The sequence below is a fragment of the Gallus gallus genome, chromosome 2 (assembly GCF_016699485.2).
Source record: "Gallus gallus isolate bGalGal1 chromosome 2, bGalGal1.mat.broiler.GRCg7b, whole genome shotgun sequence".
NCBI classification, from domain to species: Eukaryota; Metazoa; Chordata; class Aves; order Galliformes; family Phasianidae; genus Gallus; species Gallus gallus.
Genome location: NC_052533.1, coordinates 117,336,168 through 117,362,593, shown reverse-complemented (window position 1 = coordinate 117,362,593; position 26,426 = coordinate 117,336,168). Strand labels below are relative to the sequence as shown.

General features: G+C 37.4%; 2 protein-coding genes across 4 annotated transcripts in view; one reads left to right on the top strand and one right to left on the bottom strand.

The window, feature by feature from the left end:
* SBSPON (somatomedin B and thrombospondin type 1 domain containing) overlaps positions 1 to 3,951 on the top strand; it is an 11,060-nt gene extending 7,109 nt beyond the window's left edge. The window contains exons 2-5 of the mRNA XM_429743.8: positions 929 to 1,123; positions 1,782 to 1,869; positions 2,671 to 2,847; positions 3,578 to 3,951. Coding sequence (XP_429743.5) covers positions 929 to 1,123; positions 1,782 to 1,869; positions 2,671 to 2,847; positions 3,578 to 3,695 — 578 coding nt within the window. The 3' untranslated portion in view covers positions 3,696 to 3,951. The remainder of the gene's footprint in view (positions 1 to 928; positions 1,124 to 1,781; positions 1,870 to 2,670; positions 2,848 to 3,577) is intronic.
* TERF1 (telomeric repeat binding factor 1) lies at positions 3,073 to 26,426 on the bottom strand. 3 transcript variants are annotated; one of them, NM_204380.3, is made up of 10 exons: positions 26,230 to 26,426; positions 22,662 to 22,757; positions 20,712 to 20,842; positions 19,175 to 19,261; positions 17,291 to 17,440; positions 14,572 to 14,678; positions 13,448 to 13,510; positions 13,318 to 13,358; positions 12,328 to 12,392; positions 3,073 to 6,231 (listed from the first exon to the last, which is right to left on the bottom strand). In NM_204380.3, exons 1-10 carry the CDS (start codon positions 26,399 to 26,401, stop codon positions 6,079 to 6,081), a joined length of 1,065 nt encoding a protein of 354 aa, NP_989711.3. In that variant the 5' UTR covers positions 26,402 to 26,426; the 3' UTR covers positions 3,073 to 6,078. The 3 variants fall into 3 exon arrangements, with proteins under 3 accessions (NP_989711.3, NP_001383048.1, NP_001383049.1); NM_001396119.1 differs by lacking the exon at positions 13,448 to 13,510; NM_001396120.1 differs by lacking the exons at positions 17,291 to 17,440; positions 19,175 to 19,261.

Sequence of the window (26,426 nt, the reverse complement as noted above, 5' to 3'; positions counted from 1 at the left end):
GTGATTTCCCTTTCTAAAGCTGATAGATCTGGGGATCTAAAAATTGTCTATGTGTACTATCTCTGCAATAATCCATCTTCCATGAACTGTCTACACTTGCAGAAATTTAGGGATACCCATTTTTGCCTGTTCTGGTTTGGATGCGATACAAATTGGTGGCAATCTGTGTCAGGCTTGGTTTTTACACCTAGTGCTCATATCACAGCAGGTTGTTTGCTCACACTTTCCTATGCAACCTACTCCACGGGACCTGCTTTAGCAGGGACTTAGACAAAGTCATCTGCAGAGGTCCCTTCCAGCCCCTATGATTCTGTGATATAAAGACCTGCATGGTTTTTAATAAAAAAAAGGTGTCAAAATCCCTAAGTGAGCTAAAGTTCTTAACAGACATCAGAAAAATACCACAGAATACAAAACCATGCATTTTTTCTTTCTTCTTCATTCAGAACTCTCAGTGTGGTCATGTAATAAGTAACAATATTAGCAGGTCTAGGTGAGACCAACTATATAAGCAAATGGTACCTGTGCTTCTGATGCTCTGCCTGAGGGAATTGCAGTTTCTTGTGGTTCAGAGTTCTCTTTCAAAATAATGGCAGTTTTCCCATAACACTTTGGAACACATTTGGGTCAAGTTCACAGAAAGTCTGTGATCCATGAGGACTGGAATTCAGATATAGAGTAGACTGTTCTCTAATTGGGAATCAGAAGAACAGGATCTTGAGGTTACATTTCTAAATATTTTATTTATTACGTTTCATTATCTGCATCTGTATGTACGCAAACACACAAATGCAATACACACATCACTGCATTGTTTTGAGAGTAAGAAAGAAAAACATGGTGTTGTCTTACTACTTAAGATTTGGAGAGCAATTAGGATCAAACAGAAGTCTTAACTATTAGTGATGTGTTTATTACTGTTTTTCAGCTCATCCATGCATCGTGGGGGAGTGGAGTCATTGGAGTGGCTGCGCTGAACAATGTAAACCCAGTCTGCGAATACGTAGGCGCTATGTACAACAGGAACCTACAAATGCTGGGGAACCTTGTCCTGCTCTGGAGGAGAAGGCTGGCTGCTTGGAATACCTGACTTATCAGGGGCAGGACTGTGGACACGAACATGGTATTCTCTATTTGGACACCTGTCCCTATCAGAGCCTTTATATATGGTTTCCGTTGATGTAAAGAAATTGAAAAAAGCAGCAATCTGCAGTTATTTGATTGAAAATGCAACTTAGAATCACAGAATGGCTTAGGTTGGAAGGGATCTAAAATATCATCTGGTTCCAAGCCCACTGCTGTGGGCAGGGTTGCCATCCACTGGATCAGTTTGCCCTGGGCCCCATCCAACCTGAACGCCTCCGTCCTTATTCTCTGCTGTCACGTTGCTGCTCACTTTTGATTAATTTCTATTAAACAGACAACTGAGCTGCATGTGTTTCTTCAGTTTCTTGATTTAAGCCCAGCACTGAGTATCAAGTTATCTCTCTGCAAAGATAGAACATGAGTTCAGTACAAAACAGGAAACAGAGCTCATTGTAATATATCAGCCCATCCTATTTCCTTGTGGACTAGATGGCAGCCACTTCTAGATACGTTATATAGAGAGAACCTAGCTGTAAGGAGTGGGGCTGAGGCCCGATGCTGCCAATCCTTTATCACTTTTTCAGTAAGTTTGTCAGCATCGCCATCCACAAGTTCCTGATTCATCTATCCACTTGTTACACTAATTGAAATACTACTCAACTGTGTCTTGCTGCCTTTACTGTTTTCTTCCCCAGTTCCCGCTTTCATAACTACCTCTGAATACGATAAAGAAAGAAAACTGAGAGCAGCATCTTCCCCCTGGCCCTCTGACAAGGAAACTGGGTAATCTATTTATCATGTGCATGTGGGTCATCTTGTTTCATAGCCAATATCTGTCTACAGAGAAAAACTTAATTAAATTTGCCATAATTCAACAGGCTGTAGCTTGTATTGTTTTTGTCTCCTGCAGGTCATTTGCATTTTCTAGATGTTTTTTGTTACTTGCTAATTGTCCTGAATTAGGTATTGAGGTCACAGCGTATTTGAGAATAGACGCTTCTGAAAGCAAATCCTTAAATAAGGCTAAACCAACACTGAGTATATCCACAAGTTTAAGCCCGAGAAATTAGATCTCTGTACTAACAAAATGGGCTAAATGCAATCTGTCTTAAGAGCTTGTTTTTAACAAAAAATGAAGAGCAGTGAAGACCTCTTTTGGATACTAGCAGAATGTTATCACTGGTTCCATAGTGCTCATACTGCTTTGCCCAGAACAATAAAGCCTATAGGCACTCTGGAAGCTCCTTTTCCATTTTCTCTTCTAGCAGTCATGAAAGAAAAACTACAGGTAACTGAGATATGTTCTCCAACATAATTTAAGAATACGGAACACAACCAGAAAGTGAGATAATACATAAAGTACTGGACAGGGGAATGGAACGTGAGAAACATTTTGCTTCATGGTTTTAAGGATCCATTAATTAGGTTAGGGTCAGGAACAAACTTTTTAGCTGTAAGTCGTCAAACTTGCACTTCATTTCATCAGTTCCACCTGAATGACATATAAGTACATTTCAAGTTTCTGTCTAGCTTGTGCTTCATCTGTTGTAGCTAATTTAATTCTCTCCCTTGCCTTATGAGCAGATACTGTGTAGAATTTAAAACAGAATCACTTTCCCATTACTGCGCTTTGGAGAATCGGCCGTATGCTCGATGGATGCAGTACCTCCGAGAAGGACATACTGTCTGTGTAGCTTGCCAGCCTCCAGCTATGAACACTGACACACACCGTTGTTCCGGAGATGGCCATAATGCAGATGGGTAAAGAAAACCTTTCTTTGCTGTCTCTTCTGTATTGGAACCTAGTACAGAACTTTGGACCTCTCAGAGTCTCTTAAAAGCTGTGTTGATTGTGCCTAAAAAAAGGAAGCAGCTTGTATCACTTGCAGAGCTCAGATTTACCCTTCCAGTTGACACACAAATGGCTTTGAAGTAATGTATTTCAAACATAGATAAAATCGGTGAATAATTTCAGTACGTGAATTAAGTTTCAATGCTTTATTTACTATGGTAAAGGGACAGTGCAACTTCTGTAGTGCAAGAGGTCTTCTTAAAAAGAAGAGCTCTTTATGAGCTCTTTTAGTTAGAAAAATGTACTTCCCACCATAATCCAAATCAGATTTCAGCTTTAAACAATATATATTGTTTCGAGAATGCTGATATTGAAATAAGACATTGACTATTTGCAAGAGATTTTTTATTTAGTGTATGTCTTTTGCACATGTCTATATATCTACACATGTATTAAGACGCTATGCAATACATACGTAACCATTTACTCAACCAACCATCCTGTGTGCTAAGGAATACAGTACCTGCTCTAGAATATTTGCAGGTATCATGACAGCAAATGCACTTTAAGACCAAGATGAGCTAATTAAAGTCTTAATTCTAGTCTTCTGTTGAATGATGTTATTGGACCTAAGTATACTTTTTTTGGTTGCTTGTAAATACACCAGTTTTTTATTCCTCATTTACTGTCACATTGCAGAGGTAAAATCTTACACTGGGAAGCAGTCGGCAACTCTCGGTGCCAAGGAACCTGGAAGAAGATTCGGCAACTGAAGCAGTGTTCGTGTCCCCTTGTGCACAGTTTTATTTTTACGTAAGAGTTTAAAAGACGTTTAAACAGCAACAGGAAAAAAGAATTAAGGAAATGAGCACAAGTCCCAAGAAAGCTACATCTTTGTCTGTATTTTGTGGAGACTGAATGAACTTTAAAGGAGTCAAACCTTTGGAAGAAGAATTTTTGGGAACTCTTTTTGCCTTAATAGAAAACACTAAGACTGACAATTGTATTAGAATGCTGTAAGCAAATTTCCATATTTCTCTTTTGTAATTAAAGAGCAAATGTTTCTAACTGTAGTAGCTTCTTTTCCTAAGATTTTTATTCTTCACAGGCTATACTCCTGTGTACAGGCATTGATCCTATTCAGGAGTGAGCCAGCCAAACTTCTCAAGTCTGGAAATAGTTACTGTCATCATTAAGTTGTAATGGGTGAATAAAAACGAAAGTTTGAGAGCTAAAACTAGACTTCAGTTTAGATCCTTTGTTCCTTCCCAAGATCATCTAGACAGCTGTTTATAGTATGAATGCGAAAGTATTTCTTTGTCTACATGGCAGTTTCTTTGCAATGTTTCCACCCTCATAAAAATGTGAGACTAGTCACTGTCATTAATGAAGTAGCCTTGCTAAGAACTTCACATCACTAGCATACAGTGTGAATTTTATGGCAGGCAAACCTAAACAAGACTTCTGTAAATAAACTAAGTCTTGAAGAGACTCATTTCCTTAATGAATGGTAATTTATTGTAAACTGCCTTGAGTAGGATTTTATTACAGCAATTAGCAAGCTACAAGCTAAAAAAAAAAGAAAATCTTAAATAGAGGAATAAACAATCATAACTAGAGCTTTGGCTAACAGTCAGAAAAATCACTTACTACTAGTTAAACCTGCTCACGTGCAGTGATTAATACAGAAACCTACAGTATTAGAACACAGGCAAGGCTGCTATGCACATAGCTCCAATCCTTGTTTTCTTACCTATTATTCATGTTGAATTATTGTCACAGCATTGAAGAGACTGCATACCGAAGGCTTTCTCACTTAACACATGTGCTGTGATTTCGGTTTTGTTTTGAATTGCTGGCTTACAGCTGCTCTACTATTCTTTGCTGAGGTACATAAGCCCTATTTTATCAAGCTTCTGGGATTCACCACATTTACAGAAAAAAAAAGATGCCTTAAGGCTGAGAAAATTTACTGTTAAGACATGGGGCATCTCTGTGGAACCTTACAGCAACTGCTTACCACAGCTGTAGAAGAAACGTTACATCAGTTGGCAGGAATCAGGAAGGTGATCTGTTTGATGTCCTGTACGCATTCAGAATGGGACAATCCTTTGTAATGTTACATCACTATTTAATCTTAATGCAAGAAGCCCTGTAAGAATGCTACAATACCTGGTTATCTAGATTCACACCAGTACAACAGTGGAAAGCATATGTGTTTTTTGAGGTTCTGGGATTGTCTTCTGAAACAGTCAGGAGCACAATGTTTACAGTGATCAATTGAAACCTTTATGTGGGTAGCTAACCAAAAGAGAGTGTCTTTGCTTGCTAGCACTGCAGAGACAACAGAACACAGATGAAACACGTTTCATGGTCTGTGCTATCACTACCAGAACAGAGCCCCACTTGGGCTGTTCAGGAAAGGAGCTTTCCCTTTCCTGCTGGTCTAGAATAATGCCACTCCTCAAGACAAGGTAGGTGGCATAAGACAATCAAAAATGTTAAGAGGTAGCATCATTCTATCACTTCTCGCATCTTTTTCACTCTCTTCTGCAAGATAAGAACTGTTATCATGCTAATATAAATAATTTCAAAGTTATTTCCTAGAACTTAAGCTTGATTCAAAAATAAAAAAAAAATCCCATATTTTCCTCTCCAATACATACATAGCACTTTTACTACTTGTAAATATAAATGTACGTGGGACATTCTTTTTGCTGAAGTTAAAAATGTAATTTGTTAAATGAGCAATGACAATATGTACATATTTTTGTATAACTTGCTGGAAGAGATGACAAGTCAGACCAAAATTTCAAAGTGAAGTAAATCAGATTTGTATAGACTATAATAGAAAACAAAATGATAAAGAGTTCTATCTGACTGCATATAAAACCTTGCACTGATAAAACCCTTTAAAAATACAGAGCACTTGACTTTAAGAGCATCTATAATGTTAATATGTTGCCACTTAAGACTCCTATCTATATAATCACCCTAAGCATTTTTACATTGCATAAATTAACCTACCTCTTGCATGCAGACAGAAGGCCATACTTTAAGTCATTGTTACACCTTTCTCATGTTCTAGGACAATGTTTTTGGATACTCTTGAGACTATAAACTCATCATTCTGAGCAGCTAGACTAGCTCCTTATGTAGGAAAAGCACAAAAATAATCACATGCTATGTTCACAGTATCCTTATTTGATCTTGCACAGTGTTCTCCACCGATCTTTCAACATGACGCTGGTTCGGTTGTTGAAGTCACCATGGATCAGAATTTTAGTCCAGTTGCCCACTCCAAACTCCCTTACTCCTGATTTCAGTTTCTTATCTTCTTCATAAGTCCACGGCTAGGGGAAGAATAGAGAAAATACAGGATATATGAACAGAGGAAGATACTTGTGTAAGAACTAAACTTACAGTAAACGTTAAAGCAAGTATTTACATAGCTGTCTGGTTATTACATGACACAGATGTTCTAGCTGTCAGTAGGCTCATTTTGGCTTCTTGATAACTCGACACTAAATACAACATGAAAGGTTACAACAGAAGCACTACAAGACAGTAGCAGGAATCACATAAAACAAAAACAAAAAAAAAGCTTCAAATTTCATGAGTTACAGAAGGAAAAAAAAGACAGTGGCTAAAGTTTGGTTTCGCTCCAAATGTGCCTTACAAAATTTTACTTTATTGGCTAATTAAGCTGCGAGAACTTTAGCTTGATCCTAGCAATTGACAAGAGAGAAAGTATTTTGTGATACCTTAGCCTGGAACCTGCGAATCAAGATGCTGCTTATCAACAACAAGGAAATTTTACTGTGCTTAAGGAAAAAATCCCAACAGTTAAAATGCTGATGGAAGCAAAATCATACATAGGGATTTTTCAAGTGAGATCAGCCCTATTCTCAGCTAACAGCTATATACTTAAATCTCCCTTTTGGTGAGAAGCAAAGGGACGAGGCCACACTCTTCTCAGTGGTGCATAGCAATAGGACAAGGAGTAACGGCCTAAAAGTTGAACATAGGAAGTTCCATACTAACATGCAGAACTTCTTTATGGTAAGGGTGACAGAGCCCTGGAATAGGTTGCCCAAAGAAGTTGTGGAGTCTCCTTTCATGGAGATATTTAAGAGCCATCTGGATGCCTACCTGTACAACCTATTGTAGGGTACCTACTTCAGCCCGGGGGGTTGGACTCGATGAACACTAGGGGTCCCTTCCAACCCCTGCAATTCTGTTATTATTGGTCATTTATTGAGCCTACTACTTACCTCTCACTATCATGATCTACAAGCTTTTTAATCTGTAAGGAAGGCTATTTGTCTCATAAAAGGAGAGACGATTACTTGCAGTTACATATTTGTAATCAATTCCTTCTGCTGAAGTTCTCCAGTGTAGCAGTTACTCCTCAGTTGGTTCCCAATACAAACATCTCAATACAATTTTAAGAGTAGACATAAAAGAAAACTAAAATCTAGTACATAATTTTAAAAAAATCAGATTTTAATTGTAGCTTTATTAAAAAAACATGTATGTAATAAAAAGATCATAGATCATACATACCATAATCATGCTATTTTTTTAACCTGTGCATTTTTATTCTACTTATATAGAGTCTTTTTTCCTTTTTTTTTTCCCCACTCCAGAATAGCAATTCACAACTTCCAAAGAAATTATTTAGAAAAAAATATATTCTGCCACAATATGATCCTCCACGTCTTCACCTCCTTTTGTTGTGGTTTAACCTGGCAGGCAGCTAAGTACCACAAAGCCATTTACCCCCGACCCCTAAAGTGGGATGGAGAACTGGAAAACAGTCAAACTCGTGGACTGAGACAAAGGCAGTTTATAATATGACAGAAATGGAAAGGAAAAAATAGTAATAGTTACACATATACACACAAAACAAGTGATGCACAGTGCAACTACTCAGCATCCAAGGAACAATGCCCAGCCAGAACAAACAGTGGCTGCCCTCTCAGCCAATTCCCCCCAGTTTTATTATCCAGCATGAGGTCATATGGAATATCCCTGTGGACAGTTTAGGTCAGCTGTCCTGGTTCTGTCTCTTCACAGCTCCTTGTGCCCCCCCTAGATGGCAGGGAGGTAGAGTAAGTACACTTAGAATAAGCACTGCTCAGCAACAATCAAAGCATCAGTATCTTATCAGTACTATTCTTCTGAACCCAAAATGTAGCATCATACTGCTACTGTGAAGAAACTTAACTCTTATCTCAGCCAAAACAAGGACACAATCATACCAACGGACATCTCCTCAGGCAAACTGAATTGTATATCATTTCTACAAATAGAGAACAGAATCCCCCTTTGGAGAAACTGTTCAGGAAAAATACATCTAAAAAGTAAGAATTAATTTCTGTTTCAAATGGCATTTTACAACATGCTTTTCAGATTTTGGGGAATAAATCTTGAAAAAAAAACAAAGACTTCACTTATAGAAAAGAGCATTAACTCAAAAACATTAATGAGATGGAGTTGAGATGTATAGAGAATTCTGCAGGCGTTCCATTTAATCCATCTGTGTTAATTTCTGTTTCTTTGACTGGAGGAATCCTGCTGCTCCTGATGGACCATAGTTGTTACAAAAGGTCCATTTTCACTCATCTCACACTGGCATTTCTGTGAGTACCACTGCCTTCCATACTAAAACTCTAATTCTAGTTAACAGACTTCTACAAAACGTGATGATCCAATCTGCATGCGTGTTTGTGCACACCCTGAGCATAAGTCCTGAAAAACTAACCATGAAGGTCTCTTATTTTTGCATTCCCACAGTGCCTTATTTTGGAGTTGCACTGAAACAGCAAAAACAGTCAATAGTTTTGCTCAGAAGAGCACTATGATGTTTATACAGACAAGTGATCAAAAGCACGGCAGTTGAGTCACATTCACACTTGCTGATGCATAGAAGCAAATTAATGTCTCAGGCTTTTGCAGCTCTCAGTAGTTACCAAGCATCTGCAACTAACAGTCCCAACAGTCAGCACAATTTAATTAGCAAAGGACTTGGTTGCTTTTATAAGTGTGCATTTTCTAGAGCCTCCATATCTGAAGAATTTAAATTGCTGTTCCTGTTTACCATATTCTGCTTATCGATTAGGTTTGGTAAAGAATAAGTTGTGTAACAGTATTGATTTTGTGGGACAGAGTCGACTTCATTAATAGTAGATGATATGGTGCTATGCTTAGGATTTGAGATAAAAACAGTATAACGCATCGACGTTGGTCTTTTCTGCTTCTCATGCTGCCCTCTAGTGAACAAGCGAGGAGAATGCACAAGATGGGAGGGGACACAGCCAGGACAGGTGACCCAAAACGACCATACCCTATGATGTCATGCTCAGCAATAAAAACTGAGCGAAAGAAAGAGGAAAGGGGATAGCCCTTCTGTGTTTGGGTCAGAAGACTCAGTTTTACTACTGCTTGAACTGCAAATAGGAAAGCAGCAGCTGTATCCTTCAGCTTGTGCAGAAACCCCACATCCCTAGGTGCACCAGGCTGGGCTCCAGCAACCTTGGGCAGGAACTGCCGTAGGAGGCAGTTGCTCCTAACATCCTTTAGCAGTTCTGCAATAAGCAGGACCTGGACAAGCTGCAACTATTCTCAAGACCATGCTTATATACTCCTTATAGGATGGGAAAACTGATCCTTTGCTACTATGTTTACAGCATTAAGTTTGTTTCAAAACTTCTACAGCATTCTCTAAAAACAAAAAGGGAACCTGCGCTGGGAAAACTGAAAAAGAGACATTAATAGAATGTAAAAATAAGAATAGGTGTAGAATAGTTCAAGACAACCTAGAAACTATACTGGGTAATTCAGGGGAAGAGTACTAGAATACGTAACAGATCACTTCTAGCTGGATAGATCACGTACACATACCCTAACATACCAGATCTTGACATTTCTTCAGTCAGTTTTCTGCTAATAACTTGTTTCCCTTTGATTGCACATTCTGGGACTCCACTTTGTTCTGGAAGTTTTGCATTGAAGTTTAGATATGTTGATTTCTCTCTCTATCACTTCGACTAAATAATGAAAACTCAGATTTTCAGACACGTAAGAATTTTTTCAGGACTCATTTTAGACACCTTAAAGGACTGGCCATGCATATACAAGATAAGTTGAGAACAAAGGGCTCCCTAAATTTGACACTTGCAGACCATAAGAGTTTATTTTAGGAACAAGAAAGCATTTCCTTTCAGCAGCACTCCAGACTGTTGTTTGCAGCTAACTGAAAACAGTAGTGAAAGGCTGAAAACAGGCACTGAACCACTGCAATGAAATGCTATTTACAAAACAAGAGCAAACAATGCCAACATTGAAAGAGGGACTGGATGGAAAAAAGAAGTTCTGGAAGTCAACAGCTCTGACACTCACAATTCACAGCATTCTTTCAAGCATGTGGACAACCTTATGTAACACATAACTAAGCAGAGGTGCAGTTATCATTAATAAAATCATATAGAAAGCAATGATAATGGCATTAAGAGGCCTTGCTAGTATAGCATAAATATCAGGCAGAAAGCAAATGCATGTATATATTTTAAGTTGTTGAGAGAAACTTAAAATTTTGAAAAAATAAAATAAAAAACAAGTTTTTCAAGAGCTCACTACTTTCAGATGTCCTTTTCTGTAAGTTCCTATAAATTCCTGCTTCCAATAATGCTGGACTGATAATAATAAAGAATACAGTATGTTATGTTTTCCTAGTGAGATTTGTCCACAAGCCCTAGGTCTGTAGCTGACTACATAGAAACCACCTGAATAAGTAAGCAATGACTATGTAGCTGTCATTAATTCTGAGTTTGAAACTAATTGGACAACAGACTTGATGTTGGTAACAGAATTGATGAAACATGCATGCTTGTCAGCAACTTGCTGACAATAGTTATTTAAGTATGATGTAGGAAAAAAAATCATGCCTTTGAATACAACAGGCAAATCATGTGAGAGTAGTTCTGTTGTTTTTTTTTTTAAGGGCACAAGCTGTATTTGAAACTGCTAAGGAATCTTACAGTGATTTAAATATTCCTAAGATTTGTGAGAAAATGAAGAGTTTTGTGTTTGCATGTAGCAGGGGCCTCCAGCATCCTCCAAGAATATATGGCAGTATCATTCCTTCACAGCTCCCATTAGGACCTTAACCATTTTGAGAAAAGCATACAATTGAAGATTTAGCCAATACTTCACTAAACATTCTTAAAAAGCAAGGAATAAGCACAACTCTCCTCACAAAGGAGTCTGAAAAAAGTATAAGCATATTCTCCTCTCCTGTATGAAAAATGACGTGTCAAAATGAACACAAGAATGAAATAACTTGCACCAAATTGGACATATGTTCAGATAACATTGCAAATTGTCAGCAGAAAGACTCCATATTTCTTCTAAAGAGATACTTTTCATAGGAATCAATTTAGTATTAAATTTAACTCAAATGCTTTATCACTTTACCCTAAGAAAAAAATGGCTATATACAAGATCAGCTTGTAGATCATTCTAAAATAAAATCAAATTCACTTCTATCAAGGCACTCACTTCTGTACTTTTCACTTGTTAAATTCAGTAATGCCATAATTCCACAACAATTTTCAAGTAATGCAGAGAAGCAGGCTTATCTGTGAAGGGAATTTCAAGGACTATTTGAAATGTAGCATTATAAGAAGCCTCTCACTTCATTTACAATAATTAAAATAGCTTCTCAAGTAAATATGTTGTTACCTCAGATGAACAAAGGGAAACGGCCTCAAGCTGCACCAGGGGAGGCTTAGGTTGGATATCAGGAAGAACTTCTTTACAGGAAGGGTTGTTAAGAACAAGAATAGGCTCCCCAGGGAGGTAGTTGAGTCACCATCCCTGAATGTGTTTAAAAATTGTTGGTATGTGGTGCTCAGGGACATGATTTAGCAGAGGGCTGTTAGGGTAGTATGGTTAGGTTGTGGTTGGGTTTGATGATAATTAAGGTCTTTTCCAACCTGAGCAATTCTATGATTCTGTGATTCTATGAATTACAAACTTACTAAATCTCCACTGAGCTTCCATATTTGAAGAAGTTATTTGATGTTCAAAGCCTTATGTGCAAATGACATATTGGATTATTTAACTCAAATACCTTCATCATTGTTATTATAAAACTTGTACATTTACAACTTTACAAAAAACATGTTTAAGAAGAGTCAGGCTTAGCTTTAGTAATGTATGTCAACAAATTTATGTCTCATGAGCAATAATAATAGAGACTGCAATATAAATGCTTTTTTTTTTTTTAAAGTTAGAAATGCAAACTTAAACTATAGTGTAGCTTGAGTAACATGGAGAAGCTTAAGCCCAGGCATTTTCAAAGTTCAGTCTGCTACAGCTGGAAAAAGATTCTACTGCACTGCAAATTCATTTCATCTCCATTTAGATTAGAAAGCATTACAAACCTGTCTTCTTCGGCTACAAGGCAAGTCATCTCCACGTTCTTCCACATTTTTCAAGTTCTTCAGCCCTAGAAAACAATGAATATACATCCAGACCAAAAAGGAGTTGACAATGAAGTAGAGGTTTTCTGTTCTGTTTTGTGAGACACAGTGTACGGTTTCAATATGCTTTGGAAGTGTGAGAAAGTTTCAGTATTAATATTTGAACTTTTTTTTCCTTAAATATACACACAAATCTCATGTTTGTCCAAGGACTAAATAGTTTATCAAGAAAAGTGACTGCACTTTATATGCAACAGACCTCACAAGAGTTATTTTAAGCAACTAGGTAAATATTGTACATAGTAAAGAAACTTACTTCACACCTGAAAAAAAAATATTTTTACCATAACTCTCTCAGTTCAGGTAGAGGGAATGGAAACTAATTATAATATTTCTGATCACTACTATTTATACCCATTCCATCTTTGGTAACAAGGTGCTAATGATTTTCAAAACTTATAAATGTTACATAATCCACAATTTAAAGTTTTTAGAACCAGGACAATGCACAAGCATCCTAACTGCATTTTACACTACAATTTGTTTTGCCAGTCAGTCAGCCAGCCTCTTTAGCTCCTTCCTTCACTTATCTAGGTCAGAAGCCAAAGAGACAAGTCTTGTTACTAGTCTGGCAGCTATGTTCTCTACAGAATACCAAAATCCTAGTAGAACAAACTAGGAAGAAACAAAGCACACCAGGAAAAAAGACTAAGTGAATGATTTTGCAAAATGAGTTGCCAGGGAACTTTAAATCATTCCAGTTTTCTAAATGAGGCAACCACCAAGTGTGCATTTGTGTAGAAACTAGACACAGTAATTAGGAGTTTTCACCATAATCATTCTTACATGAATCCAATCACACTGGACAGCAGTTACTGAACCAGCAAATGATCTGGAAAAGCATCTGACATGACTTCGCTTTCAAAGTGTAAAAAATAAGCTAACACTCACTCTGAACACTGCTTGTTCTGCATCCCTTTTTTGAAGGAGGCCTGCAAAGAACACAGAACTACAATAAAAATACAAGAAAAACCATTAAATATCTAAGATTAAAAGCAATTAAAAAAAAACGACTTTTTACCTTACTCTGGATGATATGTCTCCAGTTAACCAATCTGTAGTACTCCGCAGCTCTTCTGCAGGTCTTAAAAATAATTTCATAGACAGCAACTTCTCATTCATGTGAATCAACAATATTTAAATGAAATAAAAACCAAAAACTTCTCTACATAAACAGACCAACACTAATTGTGTTAATTCCTTTATTCCCAAAACTACCATTAGCCAATACTGAAGGCCTTGAAAAACATTGAATTTGTTCATGTGAAGTAATTTCTTAATTTTAAATATATATTTTTTTAATACCTTACTTTTTCTACAGTCTAAGAATTGCTACCATTGGTTTTTGACAAATATTCCCATATCTCTTTCAGATATAGTTGTGTCAGGAACTTCCAAAAATATCTTATGTGTCTGGCTGTACACTCTATTTGCGTCAGTCAATTTTCTCAACTAAACGATGCTAAGAATTCTAGGTATAAAACTGCAGAAATACAAACTCCACAATGACTAAAGCCCATAATTTATTCTCCATGGAAAAACAAGGGGTGACAAATCTAGAATATTAGCTTGTTCAAATTAAAGTCAGAGGGAGGGAGGGAAAGAAAAAGAAACCAAGCTTCGAGGTCCCCCAGTATATCTTAGAAAAGAACCTAATTGTTTTGCAACTTCACACTGTTAGTCATGCTCTATGCTTTATCAACGAAGCTACATGTTTAACAATACTAGTATTAAGGTAAATATGTGAATCCTACATTTAGCTGAAAGTAACAGCAATTCTTTTTCCCTGTCTTCTTTTTCAGCCAACCTATAGCCTGAAATTAAGAACTATTCTTGATTGAGCTCCTTTGAAAAGAAAAAATCTGAAGTATTTCAATGTTTTTGTTGTTATACAAGACTGACAGCTGTTTAAATTGAGAAATGTGCATTTTGAACAAGTACTTAATATCAAACTATTTGATGTAAATGCCAAGAGTAACAACCACAGAAAAGCAAATACTTAAAAATAGAGAATGCATTTGTAGTTCATTTTCTGTTGGAAAGCAGTTTGGAATTTAATGTCCTTCCTTCTACCTACTTGTAGTTCAACAAATTTCAAATTACTATCCAAGCATATCCCCCAGCAATATATTGCTAAATACAAACCTTTGTTTTGCTTCCAAATTATTTTCTCTCTCTTCTTTGACATTCAAGGTTTTGTTTTGCAACACTCTTACTTCCCCTCCTTCAGACTCCACTTGTTTTGTAGCTGCCTGTGAGAAACGGAATTGATGTTTCACAATTATAGTCAGCCAGAACCTAAATAATGTAAGTGTAGCCTGCATTAGTTCTAATAGTGCTTATTTTGCTGACCCTTCATTAAGCATTATCAATAATTAGTTTAAAAACAATTGTAATGAGGCGAGTTGAGATCCATAAAACATTAACCAGCCAGTAGATCAAGTTTTAGTACATACAGATGTTACTTGTGGCTATTACACAGAAATACAATGAATGTTTGCGTAGTAACAGAACATACACAGTGTGAAATACATTATATTTGCAGTCTTAATCTTAGCAAAGTACTCTAAAATCTACCTTTTTAACGACTAGAGTACAAACTGGAAACTGACAGTCCTCAAGTTCATATAATTCTACTTGCTTAAGACTGTGTCAAGATCAAGAATACCTACAATACTTTCAAAAGATGCATCTCAGACTTTTAGCTTGTAAAATAATTTTTCTCCACATTCACAAAAATAAATTTAACATACTGCCTAAAGTCTTTTAGCCACAGACTAAGATGATTTCTCCTTATCTCCCAAGTGGAGAAAGGAATGCTACAGACTTTGAGGCAATGTAAGATCTGTGCTTATCCCCAGGTTCCTCTCATCTACTTGCTATAATAAATAACACCCAAACAAAACCAATAAGCTTAGTCCATATGATGTCATTCAGGTCACATTGGTGCTGACTTTCATTTCTAATTTCTTAAGGCATGTTTACAGGTCAAATGACCGAAAAATCCTGGTTGTGCACCATCATTACTAAGCAAAGCAGAATGCATTCTAACACCGTCTATAAAACCCCAAACATCTGCTTTGCAATGCTTAAATATTATTAATCAAAACAAGTCAGTTGACAAATTCACTGCAAGCCCGATGTACACTTTCTCCTTAGCCTGTTGCTTTCAATTACTTATCTTCCAAAGCATGCTTTTGCCTCCTGTAATTTCTTGTTAGTTCAATTTTCAGTTCTCCGGAAATCTTAACTTTTCCTTCACAGTAACCTGTAGAATCTCTTGACATTTGCAAGATTCTGTTAATTTTCAGAAGGTCTGTCTGCTGTATATTTTGCAATCATCAACCATAGTTGAGAAGTGAGGATAAGTTTCTAAACAAACTAGCAGAGAGGACTACATGAAGTTAAATCAATATACTTTAGAAAGTAACAGTAGCTTTCAGATTTTATTCGTCCCTGAAACTATTTCTTTTAATGGAATAGCAGAAGTTATTACACAGTAAAAACTAAAACTATTTCCTGAGTGACCCTAACTGGCTGGTCTTCCTTCAGCACTGCAGTATTTGCAGACTCTTCTTAGGGCAGTTTACCTGTACGTTTCTTGAAATTAAATATATATATATATATAAAAATATATATATATATATTTATATATATATATAAATATAAAACTAACAGTAGCAGCTGCAAATTTGCAGATTCCAAGCTTGACAGTAAGCTAGAAACAGCAGCCTACAAAACAGTCTAGTAACACAGATCTTTTTGAATTTCCTCATGTGGCACCAGAAGACAGACAGACATGAATAGTTAAAGCTAGGGTATTTTCCTGTTGTACAATGCTGGAAAACAGTTAGTTGTATTGTACAGCCAAGTCTAGTCTTCACTTTAGCCTCCTTCATATCCCAAGTAATTCAGAGAAGAGTAAAAAGATTTCAGAAGATTACAACAATGGTGCAGATGCTAGGAAGATGTGTATACAGAGAGAGGGTCTAAGTATGTTACTGTGGAGTTCTGGAGCCTTCTCTAACATCTCCAAACCTGTCTCTCTCTCTCTCTCCCTAGGCTCTCAGATACAGCTTGGAAAATAAACTTGAGAACTGACAGCACAGCAAGACTTAGAAAGTATTGCTTGTATTACCCTGAATACATTTGAGAGATTCTCTAGTCCCTTTCTGATAATAAAATGAAAACCCCAAAGGAACTTCCAGTTTGTTTATTTTAAAGTTTACCTCTTATTACCTTTAGATGTCTGTGTTTTTGTAATTGAGCAACTCAATACTCTTTTACAGCAAGTAAACATATGAGAAATTCTTCACAATCCTCCTGAAGATGAACTGCTGGAGGAATGCTGTTCTCGCCAATTTTAAATCATTTTTGAGCAAGCCCGTTTGTAAATAAAGAAAATCTTACAGGAAAAAGCAGTAATAGTCTTTCATCTCTAAAATCCACTGACATTCCTAAACTTTTAAACAAATTAAGAGGTCTTGATCTCTTCGTTTTACTATAATTCTTAGGACCTACATAAGGCAAAACAATTGTATTATCTGTCTAGGCTCAGAACTGGTCCTCTTAAACACACCCTAGTGACAGCCCCAGCTTTTTTACCCTCTAAGTTACTTTTCTAATCAAGACAGGTATGGATGAAAAATTCAAAGTATTTTAGGAGAGTTTTATTCCTACATTCTCTTAAACATTAATTAAAAAAATTAAGGTTGAATAAGATATTTCATAGGAAGGTAACGCTTCCCTTTCATCTAAGGCAATAACTGAATACAGTCTAAACAGCTTCCTTGAAAGTATGCATCTATTTCATCTTATCATCATGTACCTCTTTTGAGAAGTTTTGAAAATAGCTTTCACATACCTGTAGTAAGAAGTTGGTTCTGTTTTCTTTCAGGAAAAGTTTGACGTAAGACTTGACTTTACTTAACAAAAGACTGTAACTGAAGCTCTGGAGAAGGGGAACATATGGATCCTTGCTTTTGACTATGGCTGCCAGCTTCATCCTTAAAGGCTAAAAAAGCACAGCTATATATGACAAGTGAAAACCATGTCTTGCTGTTATCTTAGCATCTATGCTAAATAGGACACAGACAAAGCTAAACCAGATGATTAAGTAGTTCTCTGAATATGCCTAGACAAATTCATGCTACAGTTTGAAAGGATTCTACAGTGGACTAGACTGAACACCTGGAGTTCACTCTGATTATATGCTCAATAAGCAGTAAGTACAACTTTCCAGAGATGCACATTTTCACTTCCTTTACAATGAACACTGAAAGCAGTATGGTCAATGGGGCAGAAAGTTCGTCCAGAAAGGCCCACTCATTATTGGGTTTCTTTTCTTGTTTACTCCTTATGCAAACTGCTACTGAAAGGAGTCTATAGTAATCAGGAAGAGGGCTACTTCGTGTAGTAGCATTAAAAGACAAAAACACCTGTAATCAATCACAACCTCACATTCATCCACAAACCACCCTGAATCCTACAGAGACCAATACAGTCAATACTTAATGTATTTGTACAGGCTGCACTCTTATTTATGAACTTGAGTACTATTACTACAATCTACATTTTCAATACAGCTGAGTCTTCTGAATGAAAGGTTTCTGAAGAGTAAGTTATACACATACTGCCACTTATAAAAAACACGTGTGCTGATAGACCAGAGGAAGATAGTGGCAGCAGTTTCTACCTTTCTTCTGTTTGTCTGCAGTGTTGGCCTTCTTCCACTTTTTCCTCTCTACACTGTTTCCCTCATTGTAGCATACTAAGAAGCATTACTTTCTGCCTCCATAAAATGCCAGAGTTCCTCCTGTTTCAGCAGTTTATGACACATAGCTATTACAAAGTGGGGGGATCAGGGGTGGAAAGCAGGAGGTTGTCAAAAGTTCTTTCAGCTGACTAATGAAATACAAGTAAAGAAGGACCTGCACAAGCACTGCACACACTCAAAATAAAAGTTAAATCTCGAGCCTATATACAACCTACTTTTTCTTTTCTTCCCCTCTCCCTGTTTTTCAACCTCCTAGAAGCCTTTTCCATTACTGCATTAGTCTATAGGTTGCTGAAATCACCACTTTTAGTGCGCTTACTGTTTTCAGCAAATTCAGATGTGTGCATTACCTATTATTTTGAACTGATATGCACACAAGATTTGCATCTTCATGAAGGAGTGAACATCAAACCAAGAGGTAATCATACCCAGATGTTAACAGTTCCAGATAGAGGCATAACAACATCCCTTCTATGTTATGGATGCTAATGACCTTTCTTTCCTTCTGATGTTTCAACCTCTAGAATGCTAATTAATCAACAGAAAAGACAGATAAAGCACACTGCAATGGCTCAGAAAATGCAATGGCTCAGAAAAGGTCAGCAGCCCAATTAGAGCTGTGGATTCTTAGTTTCTCTACCAGCATGTTTATACAGTCTTTAGCTTGAAAGAACTGTAGGATCACTTTCCCAGAATCACTCACGTCTCCAGTAGTGTGGGAAAGGAGATATACTTTGGACTGATGCTGCCCACAGTAGAGAATATCTGCATCTAGGAGGAGTTGCTTCACTCCCACAAATCACCTGTTATTTCTGTTATTCCCCTATGTACTGACAGCTGCCACATCTGTGGAAGTGATTGCACAAAGGATGAAGCTATGCAGGTAGCATTTGCTACCTTAGGGAAACCATTCCTCCCTCTTTTCTTCTAACACAATCAAACAAAAGAAGTGTAAATGAAGCAAGTTATTACCTTATGTGATTCTGAGTCTGTGAATAGCCTTTCAAGAACTTCAGCAGCCTCCTTATAATATCCTTTTTCCATATAGACTGCTACAACCTACAAACAAAAGTTACAATTTCAAGGGATGCTGAAGCATTTGATCTGAAACTCAGAAGAATTTCTGCAGTTACAAAGCTTCTGCAGTTTTGTAAATATATAGCCCTGGATTTTTAAGTATCTCAAGATGACTAACAATTATCTAATTAGAGCTAGTTCTGAAAATATTAAGTGTCATGTATAAAGGCTTAAAACGAGAGATTTAAAAGGATCTTAACTGATGCAAAATTTCCCTTACCTACTAAGAAGTAGTTAGATCTGCCCCTGAAGGACTAACACAGTCCACTGGCCTACAACTTTCCCTTAAGCGCAACTAAAATGCAACAATTGCATTTTCCAGTAATGTGATCAGTTGACATTTTTATTAAATGTAGCTTAAAAGAGGACATGTTCAATTCAGTAATTCAATGATGCCCACTTGTAATAACACATGTATTATTTTAGATGATTATTCAAGAACAAAAGCCCACCAAATCCCAAAACAATTGGTAATTATCTCATTTAAGCACATTTTGTAGGCATCTCTAAATTAAAAAAAAATGACTTATTGAGAAGTCTGACTATGAACTCTCCTATCTTCTCTAACTCCAGCTCAACAGCATGCATACACTCATCTTCATTGCGCACTAGGGAAAAACAGCAAAAACAGCTGTTCAAGTGTTTTTGAACAAGTACCAATACAAAAGAAAGTCTGAGTTCTAAAAAAAAAAATTCAGAGCAGGTTAAGAATTTGTTTACAAAAGCTCTTCATCTGTATGGGAACTGTTGAGTCACGGCCTGAAGCACTGATTGATCACCTGAGGAGAGAACTGGGTCAGCCATGGGAGCACAAGTGAAGGCAATTCACCTGTGTGACTGGAAGGGGTGGAGCCTGGCTTCTAGACCCCATTTAAGGGCTGACCACCTCTGAGGAAGGATCTCTTCCTGGAGATCCCTCCTTTGGGGATTTTTTTTCCTCAAGAGCCTAGATCTTCAGATATGGGTGAGCATTCTCTTTGTTTGTCTCTTTTACCATTCCACCATGATAATCTTTCCAACAGTAACACCATCTTAAAATATGCTTCCCTCCCCCCCCCCCAAAAAAAACCAACAAAGAAACACCTACTAGGAACAGGCTAGTTTCTACATGTTTCTCTCTGAAATCCAAAGTTCTCTAACATAGAAAAACATTTTTTAGCTGAGAAACATCATGTGAAATTAAAGCTATTTAGAGTACGTTGTAAAGCTCAAGATGCAATGTGTATAAATACTCAACTGATATCTAATTTTTTCAAATTGACAGATTTTGCAAGTATTTCAAACAGGAACAAGCCAAAGCAGGTCCCTTGTACAGCTCTATAATTGAAAATAGAAGAAACTCAAAATTAACTTCAGCCTGTTCATAGCTGAAGCTCTGTTTTATCAGCATGAATAGTTACATCTTGAAGACTTTTGAATAAGTCACACAGACCTGAATTTGAATCAAGCGACGGATTTCTTCATGAAGTGTATTTAGTTTACTTTCTTCCCTTTCAAGTAAAGTCCAAAAAGACAGAGCAGACTCCAAAGGCGAAATTGTTGTATCGTTTTCAAAGTGGCATTCTTAGAGGGAAAAGAAATAGAGAAAAGTATATTCATTATTTATTCACAATGAAGTCATATATACAAGAAAAATTCAATTCACTTTTCCCCTCAAATAACTTTTAGTTTCTCTCTCCAGGTGTTTTTAAAGATCAGAAGGAATTCTTTCCTTTTTTGAACAGGTTAAGCCAAGGGAACCCTCAAACAGCATAACAGAAGACTGTCACTGGAAGAGTAGAAGTATGCTCTCATGTCATTGTGCCAATGATAAGGTCTGTGCAAATGCCCAGCACACTAGCCTAGCAAGATAACCACTCCCTCTGCAATCTACAGTTTCCCAGTCTGATCACTGGCACCTGCACAAGTGAGTGCACCAATGTACCAGAAGCACTGGATGCTAGCAAGCGCACAAGTCAGCTTCTCTCCATGGCAATGCCAGCTTAGCTCAAGCTATTCACTTAACTATAGCATCGTGTATACTTTTACTTTAAAAGGCACCATGGGATAATTTTTCTCAGTATCTTCTTATTCCTTACAGTAAGTATTTTTCAGACAGAAGGCAAATAATTTAAGCATGGCTGAAAAAGCAAAAATATTTGGTAGCAGCTACATAAGCAAGACTGAAGAAGCAGAAGTATTTGAAAACAGCTACAACATAAATTGTTAAAATTTTAGTAGTATGTTGTTTGTATATATACACACACAAAAGAAAGAAGTCACACTTCAGTGTTTTCCTAATTATTGTTTCAATCAACATGACACTTCACACTGAGTTTAAGATAACATCAAAACATTTAACTCTTCAAGAATTGGCATCTGAAACAAGCTACCCTTTTCTAATCTGTACTGAGCCTAATTTTTAATCAAAGAAAGAATTAGGAAAGCTACCATAAAATACATCAGCTATCCAGATACATTGTGCAACTACATCTGGTATACTAACTACAAAGCTCACGCAGTCCTCCTCTCCACACAGCCCCTTATACTGCAGTAGATAAAAAACACAGTGAAGTCATAGTCCCTAATGATACATACAATAACAATGTCAAAGTATTATCAGAAATCTCTATTGTTACATAGAAAATTTGATTTGATGATACTAAATTTAATTTTAAAGTTGAACTAAAATCAAGAAAAGTGTTATTACCTGATAACGCAGTATTTAATTGTATGAAAACAAGCCTTTGTGGTACTGCTAAGCTAAAATACATCTTTGTTCTTCCCTGCTCATGGCTGCAAGACTGCTTTGAAGTTCCTAAAAAACTTGCAGAAGAGAACTTAAGTACCCCAAGAACTTGAGCACAGACAAAGAACTGGCTTGGCCGAACCAGTAAGTTGTGACCACAGCCAAGCAGAAGACAGTAGTGAACAATAATCCCAAAGATCTGCTGCTGGCTGAAAATCCTGCAGCCTTCTATAAAAAGAGAGTCGCTCTTCTCATTTAAGGACATACATGAACTGTCTGCCTTACTTTAATCTCTAGATTTACACATACAGAAGAACACTCTCTGCACTTCACACTTGCAGATATTTCTCACTAAGGGTTAGGCATTTTTTCCAGTATATTTCTTTCATTGATACTATTGAGACAAGAAAACTTACAACTTGAATAGCATATAATCAAACTCCACACATTTAAATCAGTTAGTAATAATGCCTGTCCAGCATATAGCTCAAGTATGTGTGAAACAAGCAGCCCAACAGTAGAGAATTCAGTCATTTTACATATACAGAAAAAGCTGTGCAAAAGCCTAACACACCTCCACACAAGCTCAGGCAAATCTACTTCAACAGCAAGTGGGAGGGGAAAAGAACAGAACCAATAAACTAGAGTACTTACCAAGTCTTTTTCCTTCTGCAATTCTTATCAAAAGCTGACAGATGTACACCATTTTTTTCTGATGCATTGTTACTTTGGAGAAGCCATTAGAAACAGCTGGAAAAGAAAAGTTAAGTCAGTCTTGCTCCAGCACTGCCACAGTGTGGCTGCAATTGTACTACACACTATTATCAGACTAAAAATGCTTCCTCAGATCCCTAACAAATTAAATTTAGCAGATCATCACTTATTCTTCTGCATTACAAGAATTTAAATATATTACATCAAATTAATTCCTCTGAAGCAGTTCACAACAAAAACTCAAAAGTTGCAAGATGCATCACAGGCTCATGTTTACTAACTCAGAACACCACTACATCATTTTACATAAGATTTTATTTCACTCAGTAGCATACTATGGAGACAGGTAACTGCTTCAAGAAAACACTTCTCTGGAACAGGTGCACAATATAAGTACAACATCAAGTGGTAACATACAGTGTTGCTGTGACAACTCACATATCAAAAGCAATAAAAGCTACAAGAGCAGCCTAGCCAGAAATATACGGAGGATTTATATTGTGGCTTTACAAGGCTAGGAGAATCATATCACAGAATCACAGAATGGCCTCTGTTGAAAAGGACCTCAAGGATCATCTAGTTTCACTCCCCTGCTACATGCAGGGTCACCAACCACTAAACCAGGCTGCCCAAAGCCACATCTAGCCTGGAAGAACAGGTCAAACAACTTGTCCAAGACAACTGAAGACTGAGCACCCTAGTCCAGGTCACGCTTGCATACATTTCTCAGTGTCAGCCTAGCAAGAACCAGGATTGTGCAGCTTGGGATCCCCCCTGCACAGGGTTTTCACTGACACAACCAGAACACAATGACATTGTTTGACTTCAAAGTGCTCAGCCTACTTGCTTATTACTGTACGATCATCTCCTAGGGAACAATGGAGAAGTATGCATTTACAAACTAATTAAAAAGCCTGAATGAATACCCAATCTAATATCAAGAATTATATTGTCATTTGGGTTTCAAAGAACACATTTGCAATTCTGTTTCTGAAGACAGATATACAAGAGCTTTAGCTCAAATAAGAAATAAGAAAAAGGACATTGCCTAGAATAGCAAGAAAGCAGCACTAATTATAGCCACAAATTTATGCATCACCCATAGCAAACAAGGGAGTTCAGCATCAGAATGAGCCTGGATAATGAGTTCATTATTGGAGATGGGTGCTATCCTTGTATCCTGAAGATGGAGCCAGAGTTTGGAAATTTCTTAAGTAGGAAGAAGGCTGCAGCTAGACGATGCAGAAGAACAAGAGGTCAACATGGCAAGTAGCTTGAGATTATTTAAACTTTCTCTGCTCCTCTGCATACTTCTAGGTCACACCTATACTGGCACTTCAGTTCAGGGACGAGATTTTACATAAAACATTCTGTGCTTTGGTTTATTTCACAAAGTCTTCATTACACAGCTCTAAATTCCCTTACAGCTAAAGAAAAAGAAATCTTGTTTACACAGTGTAGATGACAGGTTCATAGTACCAATTATTCACAGGTAATGCAGATGAACAAACACAGACTTAGAGAAACATTCTAGAACAGTTTACTATTAATTCATTTGTTCAAAGTGCCCTCAACCATAAGTTGATTCCCTCCATACAGCCACTTAAATATATTTCCTAGGTTTTCATTAGAGATTCCAGAAGTCCTGGTCCTTGCCATGTAGATACTTGAACAAGGTAGTTCTGCCAACAGACCTGCCAAAGCAGGATAAGGTAGGCAAGGTATCATTATCTCCTCTTCTTGCTTTATTCATACTAAACCTTTGCACTTGCTTCTGTTTCAAATGACCTTCCCGTTGAAAGCCAGTCATCACTTCCGTAAAACCTTATTTTGATCTACGCAAATGTTTTGTATTTCTACAAGAAAAGCCTTTTCTAATACAACTTTACAGGTGCAGTTAGCTTTTTTCATAGGTTAATACACTCTTAGTAATCTTACAGCATGCTGCTCTTTGTGTGAGCATTCTCTCACATTCCAAGTTCGCTATTAGTTCCTAATTCTATCTAACTTTGCTCTCTGCATAAATACATGATTTTTTTCTATCAATAGTCTTCTGAAATCTTTCCATTCTTCTTAGGAGATATTCTAACTTGTATGCATTGGCAAGCATCTCTACTTCCCTCCTCTCTTGATGAGATTTCATAACAATTCTCCTACTTAACCACAGCCCCAAGACCAACCAGTATAAATAATTTAATCTAGCACATCCCACATCTGATGCGTTTAGTTATCTTTAGATTTCTTAACTTCAACAATTTCCCTTACTAGTCTCTATAATATTTACTCTACATGCTGTGGTATTCAGTACTTTGCAAAGTTTTAATTAAGTTACATTACCACATTTATTTTGGTCAAGAAAATGAACAACAAAAAGTCCCCATACACTCTAACACTGTATCTTCAGGAAAATGATTGCCAACAGATAAAATAGCTAGAAACTCATCAAGTCCGGTATCTAGACAATAACTACTGTCACTCTTAAAACATTCCTCAATTTACGTCCATGTTTCTCCACTCAAAAATCCATCTGTGAGGCTTTATTCCACATCTCTCTGCTAGGCTATAATCCCTTCAGATGCTTCTAGCATTCTACCAGAAAATAAACCCAAGGAATACACATTATAGTTACTGTAAACTGTATTTTTTTTTTTTAAAGAAACAAACAACAAATTCATCTTTCCACTAAACCTATTTCAACTTTGTAAGCAGCCCTGAACCATCAGCATCTGAGGTCTCAGTTTCTGTGACTGAAGATGGTGTATAAGCAGTCATACTACACATTCAAGCTTTCTAAAATGAAGATGGCAGTAACATTCAAATTCACATCGAACCACAGAATTGCTTAGGTTGGAAGAGACCTTAAAGATCATCAAGTCCAACTACAACCTAACCATACTACCCTAACTTTAACAACCCTCTGCTAAATCATGTCCCTGAGCACCACATTCAAACGGTTTTTAAACACATCCAGGGATGGTGACTCAACCACCTCCCTGGGGAGCCTATTCCAGTGCTTAATAACCCTTTCTATAAAGAAGTTTTCCCTGATATCCAACATAAACCTCCTCCAGTGCAACTGGAGGCCATTTCCCCCCATCAGCAGTGAGAAGAGACCAATCTCGCTCTGGCTGAAAGCACCTTTCAGATATTGGAAGAGAACAATAAGGTCTCCCTCCCCTTTCCCAGACTAAACAGCAACAGTTCCTTCAGTTGCTCCTCACAGGACATGTTCTCCAAGCCCTTCACAAGCCTTGCTGCCCTTCTTTGGACCTGCTCCAGCACCTCAGTGTCCTTTCTGTATGCAGGTGACCAAAACTGAACACAGTACTCAAAGAGGATTACTTTCCCTTACAGTCACTTGTACATCTAGAAGACACCCCTACATCAAACTGAAAGGCTGGTTCGCGTCCCTCCTTGGTCTCGTTTAACTACAACTGAAAAATTCTCCACAACCGCGACTATCTTCGGATAGAGATTATTACAGGATAACCCAGGCCTGGCTCCTCACCCTGCGCCACGTCCCTCCACCGCCTGAACTCGGCCTCACACTCCTCCACGAAATACCGGCACAGACAGCAGCAGCTGAATTCCAGCACCCAGTCCGCGGCCACAGCTTCTGCCAACGCTGAAGGCAAGAACGGAACCAAACCCCCCTCCCGCTCCCTCCCCGCTTCCGACATTTTCAATCTGGCCGCCACTGCTCCT

Excerpts from the sequence above, each read along its gene's own strand:
- TERF1 (NM_204380.3), bottom strand. The coding sequence starts at position 26,401 with ATGTCGGAAGCGGGGAGGGAGCGGGAGGGGGGTTTGGTTCCGTTCTTG. Across the intron at positions 13,511-14,571 it reads AATTTGGAAGCAAAACAAAG|ACCTGCAGAAGAGCTGCGGA; the intron begins GTTTGTATTTAG and ends ATTATTTTTAAG. Across the intron at positions 6,232-12,327 it reads CTTGTAGCCGAAGAAGACAG|CCGTGGACTTATGAAGAAGA; the intron begins GTTTGTAATGCT and ends TTCTTCCCCTAG.